At 41.5% G+C, this 17,625-nt stretch overlaps 1 protein-coding gene across 1 annotated transcript in view; it reads right to left on the bottom strand.

Moving 5' to 3' along the window:
• The window catches only part of LOC136866667 (UDP-glucosyltransferase 2-like), a 90,808-nt gene that overhangs the window by 56,362 nt on the left and 16,821 nt on the right, over nt 1-17,625 (bottom strand). Inside the window, exon 3 of the mRNA XM_068226802.1 lies at nt 8,297-8,475. Coding sequence (XP_068082903.1) covers nt 8,297-8,475 — 179 coding nt within the window. The remainder of the gene's footprint in view (nt 1-8,296; nt 8,476-17,625) is intronic.

The following is a 17,625-nucleotide window of genomic DNA, read 5'->3' as shown; positions in this document are numbered from 1 at the left end:
TCAATAGACGGGGGTTTATAGGAAAACCTGAATGGTTTTTCCACCATCACTTCGAAACGGCTGGATAGATCTCAACCAAACTTCATATTTAGAGAATACTCATCTCGGGGAAGGTTTCTATATACATATTATTTTACAATCGTCGAATAGACGGGTGGTTTATAGGAAAACCAGAATGGGTTTCCTCCATTTTCTCTTATACTATTGATTTTCTGTAAACTTCGTTTACCGTACGTGAAACGTCTCTTCATTATAAACAACTTTCGTTATGTTCATAATTTACCTTACTCTTCACATGACGGAGAAATTTACAATTTTCCGCTGGTATCATGCTCTGCATTGAGTGACCGACAGACCGACAACGAAACTACAGGTTACCATGGCAACGTCTCTGACTGCATGCCAGCAGGGAAGTAACGTATTGCCATTTTCCTCATCATGCTTTTAAATTCGTGGTTGTTCCTTGGGTAGAAGGCAAGAGAGGCGTCAATCGGCCTATCTGCGGGATATTGGCGGAATATCGTTGGATATTATAACCGCCCTCGAATAGATTAAGTAATAACACAATTAGTCATCTTCTTATTATTTGTTTACCTAAGAATCACTGACCTAAATTTCTCCTCTGTTACCGCTTTATTATATCCATTACTCACACTAGCATAATTTATTGAGGGGCATTTGATTTTCCAATACATTCACTTGGCATTTACATATTTGTCGTTATCCGGCTGTCCTCAGTTATAATCCATTTTCTATTACTTTCAACTTTCTTAACTGTATTATTTCTTCCTTAATTACGCCGTATGTACGCGAGTGCTACAAACTACTGGATGTATTTCCACCAAGATTCATATTTAGAATACACCTGTCCTTGATAGGTTTTGGGCAAATATTGTTTCTAAATCCCTGAACTGACTGGGGGTTTATACGAAACCGAAAGTGTGATTTTGCACTTCCACAAAATATACACAACCAAACTTAATGGAAATCTACCTACCTTGGTAGATAATAATTTCTAAACCTTTTTTCTCATGTGCATCATTTCGATACGAGGATTAATAAGGGAGATATCATTAACGGACCGTTTTTCTGTACAAGTCCCATCGGACTTAACTCCCGAGCGGGTGCGTGTAAAGCGTACTCCTTACAATTTGAAAACTACTGAAGACATTCGAACCAAAATTTATATTTAGCATCCACCTGTCCAAAGGTAGGTTTTAAACGTAAATAACATTTCATGTTCCGGAATGGACTGGCGGTTTATAGGGAACCGAAATGGTGATTTTACTCTTCCACAACATATACAGAACAAGACCAACCTGACTGGAAATCGACCAAACGTGATGGAATTCCACCTCTAAACCGTTTTTTCATGTGCATTCTTTCGTCAGGAGGATTACTAAGGGAGATATCATGAATGGTCACTTTTGCAGGTTAAGTCCAGCGGACATAGCCCAAAAGGTGTTTTACATGGAGCAGATTCCTTATCTATATAAATCAAATCGTAACGACTGTGTGCCTCTACACTGACTATTTTGGCGAAATTTTCGTACAGCTTTCCGTTTAAGGGGTAATAATGACCATCTCCATAATTTTTGGTTTAGTTTCCTGAAAGTACTAATTTTTACCCGCCTCGCCCAAAATCCAAATTGCGCCATAATCTGCCAGAAGAAAAAGAAGATAATTGAAATTTGACAAAATTATACGTTTAAGCCTGTAACGAACGGAAAACTTCCTAGATCATTAAATTTTTCACTTTGAATCCCCGAAGAATATCGAAATACGCAGGCAATTTTAATGATGGTGCAGACCTTCGGAAATTCCTATCCTATAACCGATTGCACAATCTCCGTTCAATTTGGAATGATCTACAACCGTGGTCTTATGACTTTTTGCCGTATCTGTATCCCTTTTACGTTTGATTTTTCTCTTTAATCGATGTTAAGTCAATTTGGAATTTTCACATGCATAATTCATACTTTCAATTACTTATATGAAATACAGAATCATTAAACTCTTCACGAAAATTGGCCCACCCAGTAGCCATATGTGAGCCAAATGCTATGTATGTATCCGAAAAGTAATGTAATGTGAGATAATCTTACAAAACCTTTACCCTGTTCCACGTTTCTAACTCAATCTGACCCAAGAATAGATGACATATCATAGGACCAGCCATTTAGGCCACTAAATCCGGCGTGTCTTATGGTATAATCCTTTGTCGATATGACGTACGTTTAGTAGCAGTTAATCTGTAAATGAAGGTCTTCAATATTGTAAATACGCATATACTTTCGTATGTCGATCTATATATATTCACTGATGTCGATTTTTAGCGATCGAGAAAGGGTGGGTCTGCTATTGTAATAAGTACTCCCCACACCGACTTTGACTGGCAGTAGGAAAGGGTTCCTTCTCCAACTCCTGTGTAACTGTCATTAGTAAGGAAAGCCTACAATTATAATGAATAGTTCCCTTCTCGATTTGACTTGCAGAAGGCAAGTGAGCATGCAGTTTTGTTTAAAACTCCCCTACCCGATTGTGTTTGGCAGTAGGCAAGGGTGCCTATCATTATAAAGAAATGTCCTCATCTAAAATGTGACTGGCATTAGGCATAGTGGCCTGCTATTTTGATGGAAACTCACCAACTTGGTGTGACTGGCAGTAAGCTGGCTGGCAGTAGGAAAATGGGCCTGGCATTATAATGATAACTGCACAACTCAATTTCGAGTGATAGTAGGGTAATTGCCTGCCATTATAATAAAAACTCCTCACCTGAAATCTGTCTGGAAGTAGGAAGGGGCTGCCATATTAACGAAAACTCCCCAAATCGATTCTGTCCGCGTAGTAGGCAATGGGGCCTGCAATTATTACGTAATCATCCCAACTCGATTGTGAATGGCAGTAGGCAAGTGAGTCTGCCGCTATATCACAAATCCGTAACAAACACTTTACATTGGAAACAACGTACGGGGAACTCCCCATGCTCTTTCTCGGATAACGCTAAGAGACATGCAATTTTAAAACAATCTTATTTACTGCATGTACACTATTTACTTCGATAACCGAATACAATGTAGAATACCGTAGCGAAGCACGGGTACATTCGCTAGTCATGCAATAAATGAAGAAATCTTGTTGTCATTGGCCACGTGAACGGCGTTGAAGAGTTAATTTTGAATGGTTTCGGATACTTCACAGGAAAAGTCACCCGACAAACGTCTGTCACTTTGCCGCCTTATATCGTGAAACTTGAGGTAGGCAAGGTGTAGTTAGGTAACAGTTTATAAAATTTATTTAGTAAGGATTGCTTAATGCATGTTTGCTAAGTTTTACGCATTTATATTTTGTGTTCAGGTTGATTAGAATCGTAATATCTCTACCAGCGAATGTTTCTGTCCTGCCGGCGCCAGAGGAACTTGCAAACACTTAGCTGCGGTAGTGTATTATATAAATAATGAAAGTGTTGCCTCCAAAACAGACTGTCCGGAACAATGGGGAAAACTGAGCCCAAAAATAATGTCAACAGAAAAATGTAGAAAAGGCAAACTCGTAGAACTGTTCGGTAAAAAGACTTTGGAGACATCTCTTCCCCCCTTCGAATTAACTGAGGATATTTTAAAACACATCCCTTGCAGTCTTCGTACAACGCTTCGAGCAGAAGCAAGTACTGAAATCGAACAATCGTGCAGGGCCGTAGTGGCCTCATCGATAGATAGGGTAGAGAATGATGTCGAGAGAGAAGACTGTGAATAAATTGTGACACAGCTATTACTCGTACATTTGCAAGTCTCTAACGACGTGCGCCTACCAGACATACACACCACTATTCTTTAATTATTGCAGGTTGCAAATTCGTAACACGCAACACATATGCACGATGTCATCCATGTGTGGAAAAAGTTCTGTTGGCAATTTCTGTATTATATTGTATATTTTGATTCTTTGAATACACCTTTCTACGTGAATTCTAACACTCGCAATATTGTCCTACTCTCAACTTCCTCAGCTGTTAATCTCTTGTCATGTAAGAACGATTATGACACCGCGGCCAGATAAGTTAGTTCTGATGCCAGGAAATCCTTCATCAGCCATGACCTCGTCGCCAGGTGGAAGGAAAGTTAATAAACCCCTGTCGGTTGTTATGAATGGGTCGCTAGCTCTTCCACCGTAACATTTAGGTTTAAAGGCGATCACACCTCTACGCGTGATTGCAATTAAAACTTCTGCAGAGTGGCAATCCTTGTATTGAGAATGAGAATAGAAATACACTCTCTGATCTACTTGGGGGGCTGTTCAACCCTAAATTCCGTGCAGTCAATAATGACTCGACAGTTACCGTAATTTCTCTTAAATACTGGAGGTATTGTTTCTTGAACACTTTCCTTACTAGGCCAGAACATGAAATGTTTCGTACGCAGTGCCAGTTGCATAAGCACGGTCGTAAAAATACGTGAAATTATTGTCCTGTGAACTCCGAATAGCACTCTCAAAGCAGAATAGGACAGTATGGTTTTCATTTTCACTAGGAAAATCGATAATCTGGTTTCTTTACATAATTTCGAAACGTTCCAGTTTGTTAATAACGCAAGCAGCAAGGCAAAGACGTTGAAGTTCACACCTGTTCAATCACGCATTTGTGTATTGTTCCTTAGGGACCTGTTGCCTTGAAAACGTGGACCCTTGATCTCTGCATGATCGTCTTCCGTTCCACACATTTATCATGTTTCGTAATGTTCCCTCCCAGACAGAAATTAAGTGGAAAACATGCTTGTGTATTTACGTCGTTTTCATTTATTGAACAAGAAAACATGAAGTCTGAACAATGAAAATCAGATGCATCTGTTCCCACAGATGCATCCTTGGTTATGTTACTTGGGCAAACGGTATTTGAAAATTTTCCGTCTGATTCTTCCTTTTTTAATCGCTTGAGTTGTCTGCGAAAGCGCTGTAAGCTGGGTCCCGGCGGCACATTCCTCTTCTTGTATTCATCCGGAAATATTGTCGGAACATTGGCTGGACTTAGTGGGTGTCCAGATCTTCTGTTTCCGATGAAATGTGCACTACATATTCTTGAGTAAGTCGTAGGTTGCCAAAGTGATCCATCAGTGCTAAAAATTAAAACCGAAATTAAATTAAATCGGATCAATTGAACTTATTGCAAACATGTGCAGTACGTATGTGTAGACCTACTTACTTCGTTCGGTTAACTGCTTGTAGCCATCACCTCCTTCGGTCCAGTTCTATCGCTCGTTTTGGAAAACAATAAAATTGTACTTCACTTCCGGTATTTCCGTAAGTATTGTATTGGAACATCCGACAACACAATTGCGTTTACTTGATCTCCGTTTCTCTGCCATTATCATCGAAGTAGCTACACGCTCAGTCACAACGGATCAGCTACCGCGAGTATGGAGTCTGTCTCACGTGTTGTTCTCCGCCCGGCCGCTAGAGCGACACGCACGGTGCCTATAAGAGCTGAGAGATGTGGAAGGAGGGGATTCATTCGACGATAAGACTGCTGTCCGTGCGTGTCGCGTGTCTGCTTGTATTTACGCCAGAAACCTTTGTTTAGGACAAAGACTGTGCATACTAAGTGTAGTGGCAATAACCTACATTCAGTGGATCGGAGATCTATAAACGTTCCAGCAGTAATTCAAGTGTACGATAATATTTAGACGCTATCCAGTGAGATCGCGAGTGCCTAATTAATTGACGGTAAAGAATGCCGTATTTATAGACTTCATTATGAAGCGGTAAGGGTGAAGTTTGCGAAGGGCAAAAGAAGTACTAATAATAAACTAAACCAATCGGTATTATTCCTGCTAGACTTAGGAGGCTAAATCAGTGGAGCATGAAATAGTAAATTGCCACGAATGACTCAGTGTTGGTTTCAGTTTTGAGGTTACAGATAGCCAGTACTGATGCCCATGTCAATAGGGAATAAAAATATATCGGAAGATGGTGTGCTGTGAATAAAGTAGATATTTCATTCTAGTAAAGACCTGCGCCGTGTGCAAGAGACGAGTGTTACGACCTTCCGGCCACAAACCCAAGAAGACGACCAGCGAGCCGTCCTTACAGAAGAAGACGTCATGAATGAGCTACACATGGAGACTGGACCTAGAGGATCGACCCAGGACCATACTACTACCATGATGGCTTAAGCAGGCGATTCAACTCGGAAGGAGAGGAAGAGGTCTCCAGAATGATAGATAAGTGAACCATAATTACAGTAAGCATGTGTTAAGATCGGGGGTTGTTGCGCAGAAATACAGTAGTTAAATTTATAAATAATTGGTAGATGGTGTGATTATAGCTTATCAGGCCATTCATTAAGATGATTCTATAATACTAATGTGTAAAGCATATATATATATATATATATATATATATATATATATATATATATATTATGCAGCAACAACGGTTGAAATTAGGTTACATGATAGGAAGTATTACAGGAGCTTGTTTGCGTACATTAGATTAGTATATTTCCTTAGGATCTGTATAAAACTTTCTTGTAAATTGAGAGTTAATCAGAATAGTTTATCGTTTCTCTCTATTGGGTAGGATAGAGGGATCTGCGCAACGTAAGTGTCGTCAAAGGAAAGTTCTGATAATTTAATACGGAGTCTGGGTAGGAATAAAATGTTAGTTAAATTCATGTCGGGATCTGCATGTTGTTATTGCATGGTTTCCAGTGATTTGGGTGAGGTGGCATATGAACTGTAGCAACGTCGTAACAGTAAGATTATCTGAATTTCCGACAGAGTTTTTTCACTATGCACTTGACTTGAACCTGGGATTCAAGGAAGAGAGGTTGCGGCCAGGTGATTGAGTTTTTTTTTTTTTTTTTTTTGTGAAAGTAAATGATCCCTTGTGTTGGGAATGGCCGAAGAAGCCGATATGCCCGCTTGTAAGAGTGGAAGAATTAGAGACCTTGTCACGTCAAGTTCGCATCAGCTGAGAGGAACTGGGTCGAGGAGGTGTGTTTGTTTACTGTTTTATTGCTGCTAGCCAGGGAGAGATCCTCACCCCACTCAGCAGGTCAAAGACACGACCCACACCCGTTTACAGGGGAGTTTTCGTCTTGTATGTCTGCATGCGTATTGTTAATTTTGTTCTGTTTCTCTTGTGTTTTTTTTTTCATTCCAGATGATTAATTTGATGTCTATTGTTGGCATTCGTGTGTATGTTTATTTGTGTGGTAAGGCATTCCCCTTCAAGCAGAGAAGCATTTGACAGTGATGTTTTTTTGATTTTTCTTTTCTTTCTTTTCTCTTTCCGGTTACGTGTTAATATTGTCATGAATTACATATAGGACATCTTGACTATAAGGAATTAGTTGTATTAGTATATCTTGTAAATATAATGATCGCTTAATGGACCTGAGGTCGCATCCATATAGATATTTCTATGCGGGATAGGGAGAGATATGCCAGTACTAGTAGATTCGAACTTGCTATTTGTGTGTGTACTCCCCAATATGTGCGGGGACCCTTTTCAATGGCTTTATTTCTGCGAGACCGTTCCGATCTTACCATCATGTCTTTTCATTTTATAGGTCTATTGGTGCTGTTCCATGTAGGGGACACGTTTCTTTTTTTCTCTGGGTTCACTGATCTACGCCTCCGCGCAGGAATATCACGCCATTTTATGTTGTCTTTGGAAATTATAGATGTAAGCCTTTATGGCATATTTTTTTCTTGCACTACGAGTGCTATCTATTGTAAAGAAAAACTGATTATGAACACAGAAACTTATGCTTTGTAAAATTATATATATTTAAATGCTACTGAGTTCCTCATTTCATAATTTAGGATAATAGAATAAGTTTCCTAACCCCATACTCTCGTCACAAGAACCCAGTAAACGACCGCCTGCCGACTGCAGTTAGCCTGGTGCATTTATTTAGTAAGAGGTAAGCAGGTAAGTTCGATTATGCATTGTTGTTTATGCCCTGTAGGGTATAATACTTCGAGAGGTAATTTCAGAAATGTATAAACGAATTTATCAAGGTTTACCCTATCATTACTCCATGATGGTCTCCAGCCTTCTGTGAACTGAAGACACCAGAAAATTAAGAAAAAGACAAATAAGATAATTAACGCTTTGATAATTAGAAGAACGCTACATTTTTAACGATTTCGGGTGGGCACATCTATGAAGTCGTGGTTTCAAATAGCACATTTATCAATAAAATAGCTTGTTTCATAACAATTAGCTAGTGATAGCCTAGATAGTGTACATATACATATTATATAGTAAGGATTTATTCATTCTTAATACTTACTTAATAAGGGCCTGGATTTGAGGAGAACCAAGCTGAAAGTCGATTATCTCGGAAAGACAGTAGTTGAAGATAGTCATAGTGTCAACTGGCTGCATCTTTTCCAACTCATGGAATTTCCATTCTGAAGCGAGTTTGAGAGAATCCGATACATCAATGTCGGTGTAGTTCGCAATAGGAATCTATAAGAAAAATTAATGGCGATCCTCAAAATATTTGTCTTCAACTTATAAATGGACATTGTTGAGGAATTAAAAATGAACCATTATTATATTGAGGATATTGAATACCAAAAATAACTTCAAATGTAATTTTACAAGGAAAGACTTGTGTAGCATATACTGTAGCAGCAAAGAAATGTGATATGCCGTTCGTTAATTAGAAACTCTGATCAAAATGACTATCTACGTCGTCTATTATATTGCTCTGGATTATTTCAGGATGACCCAATAAATGCACACAAACAAGTAAATAAATAAATAAATAAATATAATTTATTCAAAATAGTCATCCATGAATTGTCACACTTACTCGTTGCTGTCTACTTACAAGTCTCTCTTCCCTAAGGCACAGCAGGTGGTCTGGCCCGTTCTTATTACCTCGGGACGGTTAATATTTACTTTCACATTCCCAAGTAATGTCACCTCATACAGCAGCTGTGTGTATCCTTTTTTTTTTTTTTTTTTTTTTTTTACAAGTTGCTTTACATCACACAGATACTGTAGGTCTTATGGCGACGATGGGACATTAAAAGGCTAGCAGTAGGAAGGAAGCGACCGTGGCCTTAATTAAGGTGCAGCCCCAGTATTTGCCTGGTGTGAAAATGGGAAACTACGGAAAACTAACTTCAGGGCTGCCGACAGTGGGGTTCGAACCCACTATCTCCCGAATACTGGATAGTGACCGCACTTAAATGACTGCAGCTATCGAGCTCGGCGCAGCTGCATTTAGGCCACTGGATTTGAACACAGGACAGTTTAGTAATTCACATAGTCACATGCATTGAACAATTATACAGCAACAGCTGAACAGTATTCACAGCAGGACGATACTCACAACAGCGAATATTAACGCAGTTCCCTCTCCGATAAAAGAGTAGCGTTACAAAAATGTTGCAAAGTTTGGGCTGGGAAGAATTGAGAGAAAGAAGGAGAGCTGCTCGACTAAGTGGTATGTTCCGAGGTGTGAGCGGAGAGATGGCGTGGAATGACATTAGTAGACGAATAAGTTTGAGTGGCGTTTATAAAAGTAGGAAAGATTATGAAGATAAAGTTGGAATTCAAGAGGACAAACTGGGACAAATATTCATTTATAGGAAGGGGAGTGAGGGATTGGAATAACTTACCAAGGGAGATGTTCAATAAATTTCCAATTTCCTTGACATCATTTCGGAAAAGGCTAGGAAAACAACAGATAGGGAATCTGCCACCTGGGCGACTGCCCTAAATGCAGATCAGTAGTGATTGATTGATTGATACTCTCACACTCACGATAGTGGCTGGCTGGCTCACGGCGATCCTCAGTCCACAGAAATACACAAATACACTGTACTCTCTCAGGGAGTAAAGAATATTCCGTTCTGCACGTCTTCAGTCCAGCCATTCTCTAGACACGCCGATACCAAAAACCACAGATCCTCGTTCAGACCTCGGTGGGACACTAGTGACAGCCAAGACCTCTGCCATCCTCAACCCAGCCACCGAACTCCAACTCACTGAGTCCCACAACTGACTCCACCATGGAGTCCAACACTGATTCCGAGTCCAGCACTAACACTGACTCCACCACGGAGCCCAATACTGACAGGCTGTTCGCGGCTAGCCTCCCTTTTTGTAGCTCGGGTGATGTGAACCAGAACATTCCCGAGTTGGCTAGAGACAGAACTTTCCCGTAGAATCTCCAAGATACTCACAGCCAGCCGACGAGAACAATGCACGGAAATGCCAGCCATACCCTCTAGGCCAGCTGGGCGCTCCCCAGTCTGCTGACACACTTGTCCCTTCCAAGAAGTGCCGAAAGGGACTATGGAGCGGCTGGCGCGTAACAATAGAATGGAGCACGGATGTTATAAATTGAAAATAGGTTATCTAGGTCTCGGAAATTGAAGACTTATAATTTGCATAATAAAGACCTAAACATACGCAAACAAAAAAGGACCTAAAACTGGCAAAAACGACGTGAAATTGCGATCCAAATTAATTCATAATTTAATTTTCAATTGCACATTTAATGAAGGAATATAATGTTTAAAAAGGCAAAATTCTGGTGGTGTGCAACATACAGTGCAATCTAAAATATATGAGTGAAATATTTCTTTTTTCAAACAGTATGTAATTTAAAAAAAAGGATTCCGGTGTTTGTTAAAAGAGTACTTGCAGGATTTAAAAAATATATATTTTCCACCTAGAATGATTTCAGCAAACCCCCAGTGGACATCCTGGAGAAAGAAATTTAAATTAGTATAACTGGAATCATATTTGGCTCAACCACACTAGGGTTACAGGAAATGCAATTCGTAAACCTAATCTCCAATAGCTTTGCAGTATATCACAGCAGGCATCTCCAAGTTCTTAGATGTAAAGGATCGTCGGTTTTCAGACAACAGATTGTGAAACATCGAGAATATTCTCTCAACATCAAAGGATGTTAAGGGCTCAAAAATACTCTCATCAACATTTTCTCCTTTCAGTATTTCACTTATCTTACATACAATTTGATACTCTGTGTTTGTTTCAAACACTAGTTTCATTATTTTCACTTCATTTCAATTTCTCTCCTTTCAGGAATGGATCCATTATATGTGTTTAAGTGGTGATGGATGAACTAACGATGATTCGAATTGAGAATGGCCAGTAAAGAAGGTGAAGTTGCAAAAAAAAAAAAAAAAAAAAAAGGCCGTTGAGCCTAAAACACGCCGAAAAAGACAGAAAAGGACAAATAAAATCCACCATTTTCTGACCTACAACGGACTATGAAGGCTTTCTAAATGCCCGTTTTTGATGTGGATTCAGTATTTTAAATTCATCTACATGTTAACTTTCGATAATAGCCTATGTATTTTAATTGAATTACCATTGACTGATTCGCTTGCCGAAACATGATTATTCAACCAGTGTTTTAAATTATCCTTGTTCCAATAATTTTAACTTCTAATAATGGCTGATTCTGTGGTATAGTGGTTAGTGTGATTAGCTGCCACCCCCGGAGGCCCGGGTTCGATTCCCGGCTCTGCCACGAAATTTGAAAAGTGGTACAAGGGCTGGAACGGGGTCCACTCAACCTCGCGAGGTCAACTGAGTATGGGTGGGTTCGATTCCCACCTCAGCCATCCTCGAAGTGGTTTCCGTAGTTTCCCACTTCTCCTCCAGGCAAATGCCGAGATGGTACCTAACTTCAGGCCACGGCCGCTTCCTTCCCTCTTCCTTGTCTATCCCTTCCAATCTTCCCAACCCTCAACAAGGCCCCTGATCAGCACAGCAGGTGAGGCCGCCTGGGCGAGGTACTCGTCATGCTCCTCAGTTGTATCCCCTGACCCAATGTCTCACGCCCCAGGACACTGCCCTTGAGGCGATAGAGGTGGGATTCCTTGCTGAGTCCGAGGGAAAATCAATCAATCAATCAATCAATCAATCAATCAATCAATCAATCAATCAATCAATCAATCAATCAATCAATCAATCAATCAATCAATCAATCAATCACTACTGATCTGCATTTAGGGCAGTTGCCCAGGTGGCAGATTCCCTCTGAGTTGCTTCCCTAGCCTTTTCTTAAATGATCGCAAAGAAATTGGAAAATTATTAAACATCTCCCTTCGTAAGTTATTCCAATCCCTAACTCCCCTTCCTATAAATGAATATTTGCCCCAATTTGTCCTCTTGAATTCCAACTTTACTTTCATATTGTGATATTTTCTACTTTTAAAGACACCACTCAAACTTATTCGTCTACTGATGTCCTCCCACGCCATCTCTCCACTGACAGCTCGGAACATACCCCTTAATCGAGCAGCTCGTCTCCTTTCTCCCAAGTCTTCCCAGCCCAAACTTTGTAACATTTTTGTAACGCTACTCTTTTGCCGGAAATCGCCCAGAACAAATCGAACTACTTTTCTTTGGATTTTTTCGAGTTCCTGAATCAAGTAAACCTGGTGAGGTCCCAGACACTGGAACCATGTTCTAGTTGGGGTCTTACCAGAAACTTATACGCCCTCTCCTTTACATCCTTACTACAACCCCTAAATACCCTCATAACCATGTGCGGAGATCTGTACCCTTTATTAACAATCATATTTATGTGATTATCCCAATGAAGGTCTTTTCTTATATTAACACCTAGGTACTTATAATGATCCCCAAAAGGAATTTTCACCCCATCAACGCAGTAATTAAAAGCAACCCTGGAGGGCAAGCAGATTAAGAGGAGGAAGAATAATGGCTGATGATGTCCCAAAGTGGACATAACATGTCCTATTTTATTCAGTATAGTGTGTCATTTTTCAAATGAATAAAATAACTTAAGTATTGTAATGGTGGAACTAAAAACATTATAACGCTTATACAAGTGACAATACGGGCTTAAAAAGGAACCTTTTTCATGCAGTATTCCAAGTCCTTCGGGCTCTTAGCCATGCTATACATTATATTTAAAATTATACGGGAAGCTGTGGAAATACCTAAAAACCTAAGAATTTCAACAATGTAACTAATACGTGGTTGCCAGCCCTTAAGGATTCACGTCCTTTCACTATCCTTTCACTATCGTTATTTCGTTTCGGTGTTTTCCGAATTCGTACTCTCCTCATCACCAGATGGTGCTATGTGCTATGGGTCATACTTTCATAACCTGTATACACCTGTTATTGTATTATTCCTGCTGATATTCACTCTCATGTCTTCAATCTCGCTGTAGTACGTCCTGCCAGCCCCCTCCACCTACGACGTTCTCCCCCACCTCACACCCAAAACCAAAAACCTAACCCCTTGGCGCAACAGCCCAGAAGGGCCTTGGCCTACCAAGCTGCTCAGTCAGGAGGCCTGCAGATTATGAGGTGACCTGTGGTCAGCACGACGATTCCTCTCGGTCGTTATTGTTGGCTTTCCTGACCGGGTCCGACATCTCACCGTCAGACAGCTCCTCACTTATTATCGTGTAGGCTGAGTGGACCTCGAACCAGCCCTCAGATCCAGATAAAAGTATCTGACCTGGCCGAGAATCGAACCCAGGACTTGCGGGTAAAGGGCAGCCACGCTACCCCTGCACCCCGCCACCCCACCTCTACCTGACTCAAAGCCGTTTTCCTGCTACACATTTTTCTCTCCATCTTCAGCTTTATTCTTTTCTTCTATCCCGTCAGTCTTCCGTGGTACTTGTGTATTTTATTTATTTCTACCGCATACGTCCCTGATTCATCTGATGACCTTGCTGTTTTCTTCACACGCACGTGCGATGGAACAAGAAACATGTTAATTGGAGCTAAGATGGTGTCGTCACCTTCCTCTCAGAAGACTAGCGCACAGTGAGCCAACTGGTGACAAAGGAAAGAACCACATACTATAGACCACGGCCGACTGCATCTCTCGCTGCTCTCCCCCTGTATAGATCCAACATAAAGCATTCATAAATTCAAACCTGTCCTCCTCTGTGGTGTAGAGGTTAGTGTGATTAGCAGCCACCCCTGGAGTCCCGGGTTCGATTCCCGGCTCTGCCACGAAATTTGAAAAGTGGCACGAGGGCTGGAATGGGGTCCACTCAGCCTCGGGAGGTCAACTGAGTAGAGGTGGGTTCGATTCCCACTTCAGCCATCCTGGAAGAGGTTTTCCGTGGTTTCCCACTTCTCCTACAGGCAAATGCCGAGATGGTACTTAACTTAAGGCCACGCTCACTTCCTTCCCTTTTCCTTCTATATCCCTTCCAATCTTTCCATTGCCCACCAAGGTCGCTGTTCAGCATAACAGGTGAGGCCGCCTGGGCGAGGTACTGGTTATCCTCCCCAGTTGTATCCCCAACCTAATGTCTCACGCTCCAGGACACTGCCCTTGAGGCGGTAGAGGTGGGATCCCTCGCTGAGTCCGAAAGAAAACCAACCCGGGAGCGTAAGCAGATTAAGAAAAAAGAAAGAAGAAATTCAAACCTTCGTTATTAGAGACGTCTTACGCTTCCCGCGCGCTAGGCGACCACAACAGCAGCCAAAGCCGCGGCTTTGGTCGCTGATTGAACGTCCAACACAGTGACCAGTAGAACGACTGATGTCATCCACAATCTTGACTCTTGAAATGGAGGTTGAAGAGATCGCTGCTTTAGCATACTCTTATCCTTACCGAAGATGATACAAACACAAGAAAAGTTACTGGGTGCATCCGCTCTTAAGCTCTAGATCATTAAAACATATTTCTTTCCCTATTATCTGCAATGTTGTAGCTTGAAAACAGTTGAACGATTTCTCTTTACATTTCTTTCACTATATGCTTCCGAGGAAATATTCCGAATTGCAGGTAGTTTTCAGTTTATACTATAAACTGTTCACTGTCGATATCCATGGTCATATGTACTCGTCACTTACTGAACTGACAAGTCGGACTCTGCTTCTGTCCAAAGAGTCGTACTGCTGGTCGTTTGAGTGTGCGGCTGTCCACAAGTTACAACACAAACAGCCGGTCGCCGCAGCCAACGGTCGCTTGTGTGTGCCGCTGATGTCAGCGACCAACGCCGCGGGAAACTGTCGTCCAGTGCGTGGATGTTCGTATACGCATTAACAGTTTCCTAACCGCGGGGACTCTGACCGCTGTCTTGGTCGCCTAGTGCGCGGGAGGTTTTACTCATGAACAGACAAGAGTTTCTTCTAAAGACGCGGACCAATGTTCTCTGCGAAACGTAAAGAATCTGATCTTATTTTCTAACACGGCGAGAGCCCAAAAGCTTATTATTAAGTCTACAATTACGAGCCGTGAAAGCATCAGTCTGAAAATAGTTAGAAGGTTTATTTAGAAGAGTTATAGAGAGGACTGTTCAGTGAAACGGGCTGGACTAGGGAGCGGTCATGTGAGGATAGGGAACAGGAAGTCAAGAAAGGATGTTACTGTTAAACTGGAGAAATATTGTAATAATGTTATTGGCTGTACATCCCACTAACTACTTTTATGGTTTGCGGAGACGCCGATGTGGCGGAATTTAGTCCTGCAGGAGTTCTTGTATGTGTCAGTAAATTTACGGATATGAGAGTGAGCACCTTCAAATACCACCGGACTGAACGAAGATCGAACCTGACATATTGGGGTCAGAAGGCCAGCGCCTCAACAGTCTGAACCACTCAGCCTAGCAAGAAATATTGTAAGAAAGGGAATATAATTAAGTGGCGTAGAGAGAGGAGAGATTCGATAGGAGGGCGGAGAATTCATAATGGTGAAAAAAATAAATTGTAAGTAAGACAAAATGAAGGTGTAAAGCTAAGATCATAAGCAACTTGGTGTTTCTGGTGAGTACGGACTAAGAAGGGCTGATGCTGACACATAACTGTTTGAAAAGAAGATCAGTTATGTGGGAAACTACACAGAAAAGAATGTGGATTATAGTAGGTGATCGCAATTTACCAATGCAATAATGTTAACTGGGAAGGTAATGCGAATGACTGAAAGCAAGCCCAAAAATAGTGCATAAGTTCAACTGGGATGGCTAGCTGAAACAGGAAGTGTTGAAACCAGCTAAAGGGAAAAATATTTTAGACGGGGTGCTGAAAAGACCATATGAACTCTATGAAGAAACTGAAGTGATAGATGGTATGAAACATCACGGTCCTCTCTTTACCATAGTTAAATGTCATAGAATGAAAGGCTGTCAGGCAGTACCGTGTAGCCAGCCCCGCGGTGTAGGGGCAGTGTGCCTGCCACTTACCTGGATGCCCTGCGTTCGATCCCTGACCGGGTCAGGGATTTTTACTGGATCTGAGGACTGACTTGAGGTTCACGCGGGCTACAGTGAGATAGCGGCCCCGGTCGCCAGTCTAGGAAGCCAAGAATAATGGTCGAAAGATTCGTCGTGCTGACCACACGACACTTTATACCCTGCATTCATTCGCGCAGGCTATGGCCTTGGGGGTTGTTGTGCCTTAGCGTTTGGTTATAGCAGAACTATGTACCATATGCTTGCTAAGAGAAGTACTAGTTATGACCACTGGAAAATAGTAAAGGAAAATGTAAGCAGCCTATTGAATGGGTTTAATGTAATTGATGAGGAGTGTAAAAACAAGTATGTACCTTACAACGTTGTAAGAAATGGTAAAACCCTACTGTATAATAACAGAGATACAGTACAAGGAGATTAGAAGGAGGTGCAGGTTGAAAAGAAATAGATTTGCATATAGTTGTGACAGTAAGGAGGAATTTAAGGAATTTACTAGGAAATTAAATGTAGCGAAGAAGACATCTAAGGATAACAGTATGATGGTATTAGCGTTATTGGCGGTCATATGAATTATAGTGAAAACGTAAAGGCATTTAATGGTAATTTAAGGCAGAAGCAGGTTGCAGAAAAGACATTCCAGGAAACATTAATGAACAAAAGAAGAGCATACGTAAGGATTTACGGAAAGTAGAGACGGAGAAAGACTGCGGTGCGGTTAACCTCGCACAGTTGTGAGCTTGCATTCGTAGGATGGTGGGTTTGAATCCCACTGTCGGCAGATTTAAAGATGGTTTTTCGTGGTTTCCTGTTTCCAATAGCCTATACCAGTTTCGAACAGGCAACACATAGGATATTCCAACACGAGGCCACTGGCTGGCACAGCCACGTTCGTCAGAAATCAACCGCTCGTTACTTTGTTGTGTTTCATGACTAGACGCCACGTACTCGAAATCAACAAATCATCGTTGCGCCTCGAAATATCGTTATGTGACAATGTTGGGAGGAGAAATACTGACCCGCAGCACATGTATCACTCGGAACGAAAATTCGTTGATATAGTTCATGCAATACTGAACCATACTGGGGTAATATTGAAAGATGCGCTCTGACAGTTCATAGAGGGAGGTCCGTTTACTGCCTGCCTGGGCGGGGAGAAGGGAGTACGGGGTATTGTTGCCATGGAAATGTGGGCGGACCCACTGCGGTTGCCATGGAGATAAGCCTGCTGGCCGGCTCATGCTGCTTGGAGTTGCCAAACCTCTCACTTCTGAGTCACGTAAAACAGAACACAGCGGTCTGAACCAACGGACAAGTGATGCGCAAGTGAAGGGAGGGAGAAAAGAATGCAGGAATGTGTCAGCACCGTGCAATGCGCCTCCCTCCAGCTCTATCTGTCAAAACGCTTCTTTTAATATTACGGGTATAAATGACAG

This window comes from Anabrus simplex, chromosome 3, assembly GCF_040414725.1.
Source record: "Anabrus simplex isolate iqAnaSimp1 chromosome 3, ASM4041472v1, whole genome shotgun sequence".
Lineage (NCBI taxonomy): Eukaryota > Metazoa > Arthropoda > Insecta > Orthoptera > Tettigoniidae > Anabrus > Anabrus simplex.
This window is presented reverse-complemented; position numbering and strand designations above follow the sequence as displayed.